This window comes from Somniosus microcephalus, chromosome 2 (assembly GCF_052327205.1).
Source record: "Somniosus microcephalus isolate GS21.2 chromosome 2, FLI_Smic_1.0, whole genome shotgun sequence".
Classification (NCBI taxonomy): Eukaryota; Metazoa; Chordata; class Chondrichthyes; order Squaliformes; family Somniosidae; genus Somniosus; species Somniosus microcephalus.
In genome coordinates, this window is record NC_140988.1 from 298232070 (window position 1) to 298248370 (window position 16301).

The 16301-nt window shown below is 43.2% G+C and overlaps 1 protein-coding gene across 1 annotated transcript in view; it reads right to left on the reverse strand.

Annotated features, from left to right (window-relative positions):
- Positions 1 to 1819: 1819 nt before the first annotated feature.
- gba2 (glucosidase, beta (bile acid) 2) overlaps positions 1820 to 16301 on the reverse strand; it is a 90596-nt gene continuing 76114 nt past the window's right edge. Inside the window, exons 15-17 of the mRNA XM_085973440.1 lie at positions 15430 to 15545; positions 5675 to 5866; positions 1820 to 3901 (exon numbers count right to left, since the gene is read on the reverse strand). Of these exons, the coding sequence (XP_085829566.1) occupies positions 3719 to 3901; positions 5675 to 5866; positions 15430 to 15545 (491 nt within the window). The 3' untranslated portion in view covers positions 1820 to 3718. The remainder of the gene's footprint in view (positions 3902 to 5674; positions 5867 to 15429; positions 15546 to 16301) is intronic.

Sequence of the window (16301 nt, forward strand, 5' to 3'; positions counted from 1 at the left end):
AAATCTAGATGTTTAAAAAAACTCAACCAGCCCTAGCAAATGTGCATGTTTGACCCAGACACCATTTCATTTAAACTTTTGAAATGCGAGATGAATAGTAGCTGTACAAAATCTATTAGGCTAAGAGCATCACTTCTTTGTGGAGGACGGGGTGAAACAAGGAAAAAAACAAACGACGTTTAAAATTTCCACTAGCTGCTCCTACTTGACCGAACTAATTTCAGACAGCACAAATACAAAAGCAAGATACTGCAGATGCTGGAAATCTGAAATAAAACCAGAAAGTGCCTGAAATACTCAGCCGGTCAGGCAGCATCTGTGGAGAAAGAGTGTTAACATTTCAGGTTAACTCTGTTTCTCCACAGATGTGACCTGACCAGCTGAGTATTTCCAGCATTTTCTGTTTTTATTATAGCATAAATACCACATCCACTTCATATCTGCTTAATGGTCTTAAATCCAAGATGAAAAGCTACTCTGGTCTTTACTTCATACACCGATATACTGCATCTTATATTACAGCTTGTGGAAAAAACATTTGAAAAAGTTTTAAAAAGATAGATGAATATAACCATTAGCATTATACAAGTTTTCATTGTTACTGCAGGAAATTGACCTGTGACATTAACCCAGGAGGATGGTTGCTTAATACAATTTAAAACCACCGTCAGAAATCAAAATAAACAAATAAATCATCAGGTGTGTAGAAGCTGATCTCTTGACTCAATGGCATTAAGATTTTCTTCATTTTTAAAGTGTGTGTATTATTGTTTTTGTCACTCGCTATCTCCACTAAAAGTTCTCTGAAATCGGGAACTCTCCCCGAAAAAGCTGTTGATTGTAGGTCAATTGAAAATTTCAAAGCGGAGATTGATAGATCTTTGTTAGGCAAGAGTATTAAGGAATATGGAACCAAAGCAGGTAATTGGAGTGAAGATACAGATCAGTCATTATCTAATTGAATGGTGGAACAAGCTCGAGGGGCTGAATGGCCTACTCCTGTTCCCATGTTCTTTCACATTATTCTGTATCATTGCATTTTTCCCCCCAAACAATAGCAGGTGGATCACTTATTAAAAAGGTTTACAATTGGAACCAGGGCACCACTTCTTTGCCTCCATTCCACACTGCATTTTGAAAAATTAATTTTTAAAATTGAAATGTCAGCAGCACAGATTGTCTTATTTATGTGGAGTACTTGTTCTCAAAGTCTTAAGTGTTAAAAATATTAGCAGAGACCAGTAATTGATCCAGACACCAGGGGGTGAAATTCAGCTTCAGCTGGAGCGCAAAACGGGTGGTAAATCGATGGACCACCACCACCTGCTTTGCACCCCGAAGTAGAATTTCACCCCTAGATCTCCAAAGGAGTCTTCAGTTCTGCCTTGCAATTTATTGCATAATGTGACTTCTAAAGTGCTATCAGGCTAAATGATCTGTACATACTTTTACATTCACTTGTTCCAGTGAGGAATGCCTCTTTTGAGTTGAATGCAAGTGTCATTATTTTTCTTGTTGGTGAAACAGTCATGTGTTCTAGTGGATGGTTATAAAAAGATGGCAACAGCAAACTAACACGCCTCCGACAGCCTGCTTAGCACCTTCACACACTGACTGCAACGGTTCGGGAAGGCAGCCCACCTCCACCTTCTCAGGGCGACTGAGGATGGGCAATAAATGCCAACCATTCCAATGGCACCTACATCTCGAGAATGAATTTTAAAAAAAACTTCTGTTCCAATTGTCTTTCAGAAAATTTAATTAGGACCTATTTTGTATATTGATTCTCTGGGCACCATCAGAAAAAAAACTAAACACATACAGCATTTTTCTTTATTTTCCCATTTCCCCCCCCTTTTGACCACAACAGAGACATGCTAAACAAAAGCAAGTCCTACTGAAATAACAAATGTGGTTGGGACAGAAAGAAGCCGCCGGGCAGGAAATGGCCACTTAGAATATATTCAGAATAAAAATGAAAACAACCCATAAGTAGGTTTGAGACTAAACATGTGCATTTAATAAGAAAACAAATCTGAGACGTGATCAAAACAAACAAATGTATGTGAAATATGATCACATTTTTCAGAAATAATCCTAAAATTAAACATTGAAAGGTCAGGACAATAACCAAGAAATCATATTTCCAGTGGCTGACTGGCTGTATAATTCCAACAGTGACTTTAAAAAAAAAACTTCAAACCTTTAGAATTTGTGTTTCTGTATACAATAGCTATTGGTCTCTGAAGATAAACCTTTACCAACAGGGTTGGAGCTATAAATGAGAAAGTAACTGATTCTACTAAGGTTAGTTTGTAGCATTTTACTCCACATTCTACAATTCCTCTTGCTTTCCCAAATGACCAGTGTCTTGCACTAAAACCAGTGATTATCAGATAAACCTGTAGTTTAGCTTGATTTAAACTAAAAGTGAAGTTACATAACAATTTTTATGCATCATAGTAAATAATAACCCCAATAACCAAGTTGTCATTCTGAATGATAAATGTACTCAACTGCTCGTGGATGCGCTCAAATATACAAGAAGACAATAAAAAGTCCTACTAAAAGCAATTCATATATACACACACAATCAAAATGTACAATCAATTTATTACTTCACGCATGGATTTAAATCACCCGAGGAACATTAGTTTGTGTCAAAAATCTTATGCATACAAAGGTAGGCATTTCTAAGACAAATTTAATACAACAGTGGTGCTTTATTTAAAACTCTTGATTTCAAAATTTAGTTAAACTAGGAAAATTTGATGTGTCCAAGAAACATTTTAAATCAACAGTTTCACAACCATTTGTAAAATTGTACTGATTTTCTGTCTGATTGGTTGTTGATTGTATATACAATGTGCAAAAGATGCAATTTATGATCTTTATTTATAGTTATTAAATATTTCAATTTAGACAATGCCAATGACTAAATGAAGCAGATCCTTCAAGAACTGAAATTCGAAATTCTGGATTAAAAATGTTAGCAAACATATTTAGTGATTGAATGATCTGAACCAGTAATCATTGGAACTTTATGGTTTGAAAGCAATCCAAAATACAACATTAACCTGAATTCTACAGTACCAGTTACTATATGCCTGAAAAGGTCTCAACTTTGCAGTTTCAACATTTAAAAAAAATATTGAAATAAGTACTTAGCTATAACTAACACATTGCAGGGCTGTCTGAAAGGCTAAGTTTCAGTCTTTCATTGCATAGTCAACACAGCAAATTTGAGATACTCATGTGGATTTCAATTTGAATATTTTAACACGTCAGCTTTTCTTTGTTACAACTATTATTTGCAATTCAACTGTTCCACTCTACTACATATACCAGGGCTTTACTGTAAAGAAAAGGTTAATGAAGTGTTTGCGCTTGATTCAATTCTTTGAGGGCATCATTTGACATAATTGAAAGACAGCCAATCTTGCGTCGCTCTATTTCCCCTTCCTCGCTGAATTGTTACTATGCAATATACTTGGAATTATTTACCCAAAAGGAATGCATCATCAAACACATCTTAAAACAATGACATATTGGTATATTTGGAAAATAGCCAAATTTGTAGTTGAAGTTGTGGGTGGGGGTGCAGAGGTGAATTTCTGAATAAACAAAGCAACTCATGAAAAAGAACTGCCCTCAAAATGACCAGTAAAATTTGAAGCTAGCTCATCCATATTTATACAGAAGAGTCAGATGAGTTGAGTCAGTCACGCATTTTGTCTAGTGCTAGTTGCATACTCCAAATGCTCAGAGGTCTCATGTATGCCAGAGAACGATAAATGTTCTTTTCACAGTAGGCTTCAGGGGTCTGAAAAGCCATGCCAAGACGTTCCCACACTGTCCTGTAGGTACCCTCTGCAGTCTTGAAACCTTCATCGACAAGTCCCTATGAATCCCCAGAAAAATTATTAATTTAAAAGACTAATTTTAAGGACAAGATTAATACATTGCATTATTAACTAGTTTTGAAGAACCAAAAAAAGATGGTATTGCACAAAAGCCTTCATGCTTCCAAATACACACCCTAGGAAGTTCAATTAATTGCATCTTCAAGTAAAGCGATACAAGCATCAGTTGTTGATAAATTGAATGTAAATCTATGCAGTTAAATATTAGTGTTTGTTGCCCCAGGTCCGTATTACACAATCTAGTATTAGCTTTGGGAGGGGGGGGGCGGTTGGAAGAGAGTGGGCGGGGGGGGGGGGGTGAAAGAAAGCGGGCGGGGGGGGGGGGGGGGTGTGGTGGAAGTGACCTGCCAGAACTGCTGTAATTTGATAGTTTGAATCTACTTCCACACTGACCACTGGATGGCTCTTCCTTCGTCAAATCCAATGTATGCTCACAATGTGATTCGTAAGTAATTGATTTGTAGCAACTTGGATAGATCTAATTATTTTGACAATCTCTCTTCCTTTTCCTCCTCTGCTCTCGTCTCCGCTCTCCTTGCCCCATTCACCTACCCCTTAATCCTTCCTCCCCTACCCCATCCCAATTAATCTCCAGCCCGCAACAGTGTTCTGTATATTTCCACATGAGATCAATGACTATTTAATTTTTAATCTTTTTTTAAAGCAGAGAACACAGATGGTGGGCAATGTGTAGCAGACTGGAGGTGTGAAGGTGGTGAGTTTTTGGGGTTTAGAAGCAGTTAGCAAGTGCTTTGATAACACTGGGTGGTTTTGGTGCATCACAGTACTGTCTATAGCGGCACTGGGAGGTGAAACCTGGTGTTTGGTTTAGTGGGCAATTGCTGGCATCTAACTCGAGTACCAGCGAGTTGTGTTTTCCAGGGTTACCAGTCCTGACTATAGAAGCCTGTAAACCACACTCCTCCGGTATATTTATTTATTAAAACAAACATACAAATATAGTTCTTCTTTCTTTGGCTAGATCTCCCAAGTAGACCTCAGTCAATGCTCTCGTTTTTGTGTGTGTGCGGTACCTTCCCGATTGCTGCACGGCCACGAGTAGCCTGCGTGGTCCCTTCCCGATTGCTGCAGGGCCACGTGAGCAGCCTGCACGGTACCTTCCCGATTGCTGCACGGCCACATGAGTAGCCTGCGCAGTCCCTTCCCAATTGCTGCAGGGCCACATGAGCAGCCTGTGCGGTACCTTCCCGATTGCTGCACGGCCACGTGAGCAGCCAGCACGGTCCCTTCCTGATTGCTGCACGGCCACGTGAGCAGCCTGTGCGGTACCTTCCCGATTGCTGCAGGGCCACGTGAGCAGCCAGCGCGGTCCCTTCCCGATTGTTGAGTGGCTGTGCACACGTGCAGCTTGGAGGGAACACTGCCTTCAGTTAAGAAAATCTTCAGTCAACTACATTTAAAATTGTGTGTACTAAGCACCTTGCCACACTTGGGCATTTCTATAATGCTCCAACTTCCATAAAAGATGAGGATTTGGATGAAATGGAGATTGGTGCAAAATAGGAATGTCCTGTTAACCAATTGTGGTCAACAATTAAACCTCATTTGCGAACTACCAGAGCATTTGCAACAACTATTTGTTTTTCACTTTCCAGGTTTACAAAAATGTACACATTTTTCATCAATTCTAAACAACCAGAATATATTTTAGTAGAAAGTTCACTTACTATATACAGGTTAATTTTATAGAAATAATCTGGGTCTTGAAACTGTAAATCTTAATAACTCACCTCCTGTATCATAGTAGCGGCCAGACCATAGACTACCCCAATCCAAACCTCATCTGATTGGACACTGGATGTGTCTATTGTACCATCCGGTCTCATTCCATTTACTGCTCCCATAGTTCCATTGGCAAAACTCATTACATTCAAGTCAAAGATAGTCTTTAGTGCACATAATATATGAGCTTTTGGAAATACCTGTAAATATTAAATGATACATACCTACTTTAGCAACAAGGTGTGAAATACACATGCACACACAGGGCAGGCAAGAAACCCGACTTTACTCCTCAAAGAATACCTTCCACAGACTTATTGAAACGGCTCATGTGGACAACCTCAAGTTTCCCATCATTTTCAGAGAGAAAGTGCTTCATCTTAACTTGTCACAGATAATCAAACCATGACTAAAAATTCAACCACTTAGAAATTATGGGTCCAAATTTATGTTCTACCACTCATTGGCACATTTCATTAGTATGCCAGATATTGTACCACTGGACTAGTATTTAAGGGAGTACTTCAGGAGTATTTGGGCTATGATTACAGATTGAAGGCATCCAATGATCTCATGGGTAAATGCACCAACCCAGCGATAGTACCAAGCTATACAGACCAGAAAGCTTTCAGGTTTAATCCCTGCTTGGCCTGAATTTGCCGATATCAGCCATGGCAGCATCAGGGAGACAATTAAACACAGCACCCTTAAACTAGAGAGGGGTTGGAGAGGTGGAAGAATAATAAAGCCAAGGCTCCTAGTCAAATAACCTGCCACTGTTCACAGTCAAGACTCATGATCAAGAGTGATTTAAGAGGAGACAGCTGCTGGCACCAATGGAAATGTATCCGAGCAGGTTGATGTCTTCAGGAGAAACAGGAAGAAATGGGGGGTGGGGGGACGCCGTGGGGGAGGGTGGAGAAACTAAGTCAACCTTTTAAATTTTTTCCAAGTTTACAAACTTTCAGAACATGGTTTCTTAGAGTATATATACAGTAATACTGTACACAATTTACAATACTTGCAGGTAAATGGAGCAGAGGGTCAGTCTTAGCTTTTTACTTCAATGCATTAGGGTGTGATCGGGCTGCAGTCATCCCTCATCAGGAGACGAGACATGAAGTTTAAGCAGCAATAAATTGCTATTGGCATTGTGCACCCATCTCCTCAGCAGGTACCTTGCAGGTATTGTACAAGGTGTGTACACCCTGCTTAAAACTATTTACAAAGTGTGTGCAAACTTCCAGAAAATAAAATTAGTTAGAAGAGTAAAAATCTATCAACATAGAATGAACAAAGATAGGAGCAGGAGTAGGCCATTTGGCCCCTCGAGCCTGCTCCGCCATTTAATGAGATCATGGCTGATCATCCAAATTCAGTACCCTGTCCCTGCTTTCTCCCCATATCCCGTGATCCCTTTAGTCTTAAGAAATATATTCAACTCCTTCTTGAATATATTTAATGAATTGGCCTCAACTGCCTTTTGTGGTAGAGATTTCCACAGGTTCACCACTCTCTGGGTGAAGAAATTCCTCCTCATCTCTGTCCTAAATGGCTTACCCCTTATCCTTAGACTGTGACCCCTGGTTCTGGACACCCCCGCCATCGGGAACATCCTTCCTGCATCTAGTCTGTCTAGTCCTGTTAGAATTTTATAAGTTTCAATGAGATCCCCTCTCATTCTTCTAAACTCCAGCGAGTATAAGCCCAATCGACCCAATCTCTCCTCATACATCATTCCTGCTATCCCAGGTATCAGTCTGGTGAATCTTCGCTGCACTCCCTCCATGGCAAGAACATCCTTCCTCAGATAAGGCGACCAAAACTGCACACAATACTCAAGGTGTGGTCTCACCAAGGCCCTGTACAACTGCAGCAAGACATCCTTGCTCCTGTACTCGAATCCTCTCGATATGAGGGCCAACATACCATTTGCCTTCTTAACCGCCTGCTGCACCTGCATGCTTACCTTCAGCGACTGGTGCACAAGAACACCCAGGTCTCGTTGCACTTCCCCTGCTCCCAATCTATTGCCGTTCAGATAATAATCTGCCTTCCTGTTTTTGCCACCAAAGTGGATAACCTCGCATTTATCCATATTATACTGCATCTGCGCAATCACCCAACCTGTCCAAATCATACTGGAGTTTCTCGGCATCCTCCTCATAACGCACACGCCCACCCAGCTTTGTGTCGTCTGCAAACTTGGAGATATTACATCTAGTTCCCTCGTCTAGATCATTAATATATATTGTGAATAGCTGGGGTCCTAGCACCGATCCCTGCGGTACCCCACTAGTCACTGCCTGCCACCTGGAAAAAGACCTGTTTATACCAACTTTTTGCTTCCTGTCTGCCAACCAGTTCTCTATCCAAGTCAGTACCTTACCCCCCAATCCCATGTGCTTTAACTTTACACGCTAATCTCTTATGCAGGACCTTATCGAAAGCCTTCTGAAAGTCCAAATACACCACATCCACTGGTTCTCCCTTATCTATTCTACCAGTTAGATCCTCAAAAAATTTCAGTAGTCAAGCACGAATTACCTTTTGTAAATCCATGTTGACTTTGTCCGATCCGGTCACTGTTTTCCAAGTGCTCTGCTATTACATCTTTTATAATGGACTCTAGCATTTTCCCCACTACCGATGTCAGGCTTACCGGTCTATAATTCCCCGTTTTCTCTCTACCACCATTTTTAAATAGTGGGGTTACATTAGCTACCCTCCAATCCATGGGAACTGTGCCACAGTCTATAGAATTTTGGAAGATGACCAGCAATGCATCTGCTATTTCTAGGGCCACTTCCTTAAGTACCCTAGGATGTAGATTATCAGGCCCTGGGGATTTATCGGCCTTCAATCCCATCAATTTCCCTAACACCATTTCCCTACAAATACTGATTTCATTCAGTTCCTCCCTCTCATTTGTCTTCCTTTCCTCCTAAGGTGATCATATGCTACTGGTCTGGTTATGGGAGCTTAGCCCGCAGGAAGAAGCCTCAAGTCCTGCTATTTCTTCAGCTCCATGAACAGCCTGTACATTACTTGCTCTAAATGGTATGATGTCCTACATGTACTTAGACCATGTTTGCTGTAGGGGGTGCTGGATTGCATCCCAACAGAGGTTGCATTTTCTTGCTACCAGCAACGATATATATGTGAGCAGTAGGGGTTCCCCCGCCCTGCTGGAAGGCTAAGTATGCATGGCCTTGGTCCAAGGGGGATGGTTAGGTCAGTTATTATTTCAGTAACGCTGTCCAGAAAAGCTGGATGGTAGGGAGGACCAGAATGTGTGGAATGTTTCCTTGTCGTCACAATTCCACCAGCACTCACTGTTCCTGGGACTAGGGACAGGGTCACTGGCAAGGCTTTGAAGCTAAGCAGAGCCAGGCCTGGTTAGTACCTGGAGGGGTGACCATCAGGGAAGACCAGGTGCAGAAGGTCACGGAAGGAGCCCCGAGGAGGGGCGGTTGGCGAGAAGGTCACGGAAGGAGCCACGGGAGGAGCGGCTGGTGAGCAGGCCCGGGCGGTGGGCTGAAGATTGTCGGACAGGAGGAATGGTGGAAATGGAATGGCGGCGCGCACCGACGCAGCGGCTTTGCTTCTCCCAGTCATGGGAGCTTGCAAGATCACATTTAGTTGTTCATGTACTTGTGCAATGACAATAAAGTTGAATTATTATTATTATTATTGCCTGGGTTGGGTGGAATTTTCTAAGTTTAGGCAGGGTCAGATGTGTGTGCTGGAGGATTCTGAGTTAGGTCCCCCCTCATTCTGCTGCAGGTGACAGCTAAGGGCCAATCTCAGTGCCTCCTTCCAGTCTTCCCAAGTGCATACGTCCAAAGACAAACTCCCAGGAGCTACAGGAAACTTTGGTTTATCTGGAGGCTAACTGTCCAGAATGCTCGAGCCACCGGCAAAAATCAGGAGCCGTTTCGTTAGGTTTTTTTTCTTTTCGTTGCTTTTTTCCCCCCCACCAGTCAGGCTCTGCAAGGTCTCGCTGAAGCTGTTGCTAAGCTACAGAGACGCTTGCAAGGTACGGCCAACTGTTTAGAAGCTGTTGCTAAGCAACAGGGTTTGTTGCCAGATACGGAGCTCAAAATCTCCGTATGTTTCAACATTAGCGCTGGTTTGTCCGGCAGTTTTGATGGGACGGCAACAGCTCGGTCCCGTCGGTGCCGGATAGCACAAAGTTTCCTGTACATAGGTTTTCATATGCTGCTTGGTAGAGGTGGACAGTACGAAGTAGAGGGCGGAGGTCTCCAAGAGTTGATAGGACAGAGAAAAGCTATTTCCTCTAGTGGGGGAATCCAGTACAAGGGGGCATAACCTTAAAATTAGAGTTAGGCCATTCAAGGATGACATTAGGAGAGTAGTGGAATTTTGGAACTCTTTTCCCCCACCCCAAAAAAGCGGTATGAAAATTTCAAAACTGAGAAAGAGTTTGGTTAGGCTAAGGTGTTAAGGTTTAGGGAACCAAGGTGGGTAGATGGAGTTAAAATACAGATCAGCCATGATCCAATTGAATGGCAGAACACTGGTTGATCAACACATTGGGAAGAGCATGAACAGGCCCACTGACATCTTTAGTGCAGTGCAAGCTTCCCTGCAGATTTCCAGGGTTGGGGATAGAAATGGGTGCTACTGTGCACGCAGTCTTTAATGGGAACCTGCGAGGGAGAACATGAAAATCTAATTTTAGTCAAGACAGCCACTTTATAAAAAAGATTTTCTGACCAATTAAGTGACTCCCAAACTGATGAACTATCAATTGAAGATAGTTGCAAAGAATACATGACCATATAACAAACTCCTAACATGTGTACAGCCTTCAATTAGGGTGGTCCTCATTTTGTTGACATTTTTCCAATTTTTATTTAAATACCGTGTACAAGATATTATTTTGTTCAATTAAAAATTGAGCACAGAGCATGGAGACAGAGCTGGGTGAATGCAATCAGAGTGGATCGCAAGCAGAGTAGAAGAATTTGGCGAAAGCAGGAATCGGTGGAGAAAAGGAAGGCGGTTGAGACGTCTAACTGAAAAGGAGGAGTGGAGCCACAGAACCCAAGTTAATAGGCTCGAGAGTGGACCTGCGGGAGAGCGAGATGAGCGGCTGGAGATAAAGGTAGGCCCGAGAGCCCAGAGGGAGAGCGAGCATTAGGGAGTGAGGTAAAAAAAACTAAAGTGATGTCAGCACAAGGGAAGGAGCGGATTGGTGAGTAGCTGGTGATTTTTAATTTTTTTTTATAAAGTCTTGTTCATTTCTGTTAAATTAGTTAATAGTCCATTAAATAGAGACATGGCAGGGCACCTCAGTCCCATGGAATGCACAGCTTGTGCCATGTGGGAACTCCAGGACGCTTCCTGTGTCCTGGTCAACCACGTGTGCAGGAAGTGTCGTCAGCTGGAGGAGCTCAAGCTCTGGGTTTCAGAGCTTGAGCAGCAGCTGGAGTCACTACGGTGCATCCGTGAGGTGGAGAGCTACTTGGATAGCACATTTCAAGAGGTGGTCACCCGCAGCACAAGAGTGTACAGGCAGAGAGGGAATGGGTGACCACCAGACAGACGAGGACGACCAGGCAGGTAGTGCAGGAATCCCTGGCGTGCATCTCACTCTCTACTGAATACTGGGGAGGGCGATGGTTCCTCTGGGGAGTACAGCCAGAGCCAAGTCCACAACACCACAAGTGGCTCAGCTGTACGGGGTGGGGGGGCCGAGGAGGAAGATCGGGAAAGCAACAGTGATAGGGAATTCAATAGACAGGGGAACAGACAGGCGATTCTGCGGCTGCAGACGTGACTCCAGGATGGTATGTTGCCTCCCTGGTGCCAGGGTCAAGGATGTCACTGAGCGGTTGCAGAACATTGAGGCAGGAGGGTGAACAGCCAGAGGTCGTGGTCCATATCGGTATCAATGACATAGGTAGAAAGAGGGATGGAGGTCCTGCAGGCAGATTTTAGGGAGCTAGGAAAAAGAGATTAAAAAGCAGGACCTCAAAGTATTCTCCGGATTACTCCTAGTGCCACGAGCTAGTGAGTATAGAAATAGGAGGAGAGAGCAGTCACTTGAACAAGTGTGGATTAATTAAGGAAAGCCAGCACAGATTTGTTAAAGGCAAATTGTGTTTAACTAACTTGATTGAGTTTTTTGATGAGATAACAGAGCAGGTTGATGTGGTGTACATGGACTTCTGAAAGACGTTTGATAAAGTGCCACATAATAGGCTTTCCAGCAAAGTTGAAGCCCATGGAATAAAAAGGGACAGTGGCAGCATGAATACGCAATTGGCTAAGTGACAGGAAACAAGTGGTGAATGGTTGTTTTTTGGACTGGAGGAAGGTATACAGTGGGGTTCCCCAGGGGTCGGTACTAGGACCACTGCTTTTCTTGAAATATATTAATGACATGGACTTGGGTGTAGAGGGCACAATTTCAAAATTTGCAGATGACACAAAACTTGGAAGTATAGTGATAGACTTCATGAGGACATAGACAGGCTGGTGGAATGGGCGGACACGTGGCAGATGAAATTTAACGCAGAAAAGTGCAAAGTGATGCTTTTCCTCGTTCTTCCTACCAAAATGTAATATAAACTAAAGGGTACAATTCTAAAGGGGGTGCATGAACAGAGCTGCCCAGGGGTATATGTGCACAAATTGTTAGAAGGTGGCAGGACATAGAAACATAGAAGATAGGAGCAGGCCATTCGGCCCCTCGAGCCTGCTCCGCCATTCAATGAGATCATGGCTGATCATCCAAACTCAGTACCCTGTCCCTGCCTTCTCCCCATATCCCTTGATCCCTTTAGCCTTAAGAAATATATCTAACTCCTTCTTGAATATATTTAATGAATTGGCCTCAACTGCCTTCTGTGGTAGAGAATTCCACAGGTTCACCACTCTCTGGGTGAAGAAATTCCTCATCTCTGTCCTTAATGGCTTACCCCTTATCCTTAGACTGTGACCTCCTGGTTCTGGACTCCCCCGCCATCGGGAACATCCTTCCTGCATCTAGTCTGTCTAGTCCTGTTAGAATTTGATAAGTTTCAATGAGATCCCCTCTCATTCTTCTAAACTCCAGCGAGTATAAGCCCAATCGACCCAATCTCTCCTCATACATCATTCCTGCCATCCCAGGTATCAGTCTGGTGAATCTTCGCTGCACTCCCTCCATGGCAAGAACATCCTTCCTCAAATAAGGCGACCAGAACTGCACACAACACTCAAGATGTGGTCTCACCAAGGCCCTGTACAACTGCAGCAAGTTCCTGTACTCGAACCCTCTCGCTACGAAGGCCAACATACCATTTGCCTTCTTAACTGCCTGTGCAAGTGCATGCTTACCTTCAGCGACTGGTGCACCAGGTCTCGTTGCACTTCCCCCTTCTCCCAATCTATTGCCATTCAGATAATAATCTGCCTTCCTGTTTTTGCCACCAAAGTGGATAACCTCGCATTTATCCACATTATACTGCATCTGCCATGCATCTGCCCAATCACCCAACCTGTCCAAATCATACTGGAGTTTCTCTGCATCCTCCTCACAGCACACACGCCCACCCAGCTTTGCGTCGTCTGCAAACTTGGAGATATTACATCTAGTTCCCTCGTCTAGATCATTAATATATATTGTGAATAGCTGGGGTCCTAGGGCCGATCCCTGCGGTACCCCACTAGTCACTGCCTGCCACTTGGAAAAAGACCCGTTTATTCCAACTCTTTGCTTCCTGTCTGCCAACCAGTTCTCTATCCAAGTCAATACCTTGCCCCCAATCCCATGTGCCTTAACTTTACATGCTAATCTCTTAAGCGGGACCTTATCGAAAGCCTTCTGAAAGTCCAAATACACCACATCCACTGGTTCTCCCTTATCTATTCTACCAGGTTGAGAAAGTGGTCAAAAATGCATACGTGATCCTGGACTTCATAAATAGAGGCATATAGTACAAAAATCAAGGAAATGATGAAGAAGCTTTATAATACTCTGGTCTGACCTCAACTGGAGTATTGTGTCCAATTCTGGGCACCGCACTTTAGGAAGGATGTGAAGGCCTTAGAGAGGGTGCAGAAAAGATTTGCAAGAATGAAGTCCCTCATCCATAAAACCAGTTATGTGGATAGACTGGAGAAGCTGGGGGTTGTTCTCCTTATAGCAGAGAAGGTTGAGAGGAGATTGGATAGAGGTGTTCAAAATCATGAGAGTCTAGACAGAGTAGATAGAGAGAAACTGTTCTCATTGGAAGAAGGGTCGAGAACCAGAGGACACAGATTTCAGGTGATTGGCAGAAGAACCAAAGGCGACATGAGGAAAAGCTTCTTTACGCAGCGAGTGGTTAGGATCTGGAATGCACTGCCTGAAAGGGTGGTGGAGGCAGATTCAACTGTGGCTTTCAAAAAGGAATTTTAAGGAAAAAAAATTGCAGGGCTACAGGGAAAAGGGCAGGGGAGTGGGACTAGCCGAAGTGCTCTCGCAGAGAGCTGGCATGGGCTCGACAGGCTGAATAGCCTCCTTCTGTGCTGTAACCATTTTATGATTCTATAAGATGACAAAGTACTGAAGGTACAGAAGTGCACAGATCCTCACCCTCATTGAGTAAATTAATTTCATCTCAATTTAGAGTTTATATTAGCCTACATGGGCTGAATCACTGCTCAGCAGGCCTTTCGTTTTCTTTGTTGAATTTTAATGACACCAAATTACCAGCTTGAACAGGTTCCCATCACATGTTTCCAGTTGCTTCAGCAGTTTTTAAACTAAATGACACACACCTGAATCAGTTCTGTGCACTCAGTATCAAGCATAGGTATGCTGACCTTTATTACAAGAGGGTTGGAGTACAAGTGTAAGGAAGTCTTGCTGCAATTGTACAGGGCTTTGGTGAGACCACACCTGGAGTACTGTGCAGTGTTTTGGTCTCCGTACCAAAAGGAAGGATATACTTGCCTTAGAGGCGGTGCAACAAAGGTTCACTTGATTGATTCCTGGGATGAGGGGGTTGTCCTACGAGGAGAGATTGAGTAGAATTGGCCTACACTCGAGTTTAGAAGCAGGAGAGATGATCTCATTGAAACATACAAGATTCTGAGAGGGCTCGACAGGGTAGATGCAGAGTGGCTGTTTCCCCTGGCTGGAGAGTGTTGAACTAGGGGCATAGTCTTAGGATAAGGGGTCGGCCATTAAGGACTGAGAGGAGGAGAAATTAATTCAGAGGGTTGTGAATCTTTGAAATTCTCTATCCCAGGGGACTGTGGATGTTCAGTCGTTGAGTATATTCACGGCGGAGATCGATAGATTTTGATACTAAGGGAATCAAGGGATATGGAGATTGGGCAGGAAAATGGAGTCGAGGTCGAAGGTCAGCCATGATCTTATTGAATGGCAGAGCAGGCGAGAGGCCGTATGGCCTACTCCTATTTCTTATGTTCTTATACTGAAATAGTTCAGAATGTGACAGGTTACAGTAGTGGGTCAATGGACAGCAGGAATTTGAAAATTCAGTTAAAATTAATTCTATTTTCCAATCTTACATTTTTCTGTGACATTAAGTGATGGAAAGCAGTTTTAGCGTGCGTGGACAAATACTAAGTAATAGCTGACTACCAAAAGTGCCAAAAACTGTATGATGGCAGAGGCAATAATCAATAAGAGTATGTTTATTTTTCTTTAAAAAAAAAACACAAGCCATACCTTTGAGAGATTTGGTAATACCATTCAATCTCTCAAATATGTAAAATTACAAAATGTCAATATGATTACCTCGTATTCACCTTCTCCAAGGCCACATGCTCGCACAAACCACTGTCCAGCACACTGGTCTGACATCACACTGTTTGAGTAGCACTTCTTACTGCTGTCATAATTGTAGTATTTACCTGCAAGATTAGCAGAATTCATATCCAGTAGGAGTTATCTGCACAGAAGGGTTGCTAAAATCCAAAAACTTAGTTGACAACAGACATATCGACATGTATTTCAGTCATGTAAAAAAAACATTCTGGACTTGGACAACAAGCCATTCAGGGTTCCGTGCATTTTTTCCCCTCTCAATGTAAAGTTTACATCGTCCCCAATGTTGTGGACCCACCAACTGGTCTCAGGCACAGAAGAATGACACGTCATCAGACAGCTCAGGTTGATAACCCCAATGCAGATAGTTTGAGAACTTCAGCTACAAATTGCACCACTGCACTGCAAAATGTTAGTAAATTAGTCACACTATGAAGTGTAACAAGCCTTGGATAAACAATATTCTGTATTCTTCAAATTATGCATAAAGTAAAAGATTCCAAAAGAAGTGCATAGAAACATAGAAGATAGGAGCAGGAGTAGGCCATTTGGCCCTTCGAGCCTGCTCCGCCACTCAACGAGATCATGGCTGATCATCCAAACCCTAGCACCCGGTCCCTACACTGACAGCCATCCCACGCAAGCCCTGTTCCTGGGACTAGGGACAGGGTCACAGGCAAGGCTTGGAAGCTAAGCAGGGCCAGGCCTGGTTAGTACCTGGAGGGGTGACCATCAGGGAAGACCAGGTGCAGAAGGTCACGGAAGGAGCCCCAAGGAGGGGCGGTTGGTGAGAAGGTCACGGAAGGAGCCCTGGAGGAGCGGCTGGTGAGCAGGCCCGGGCG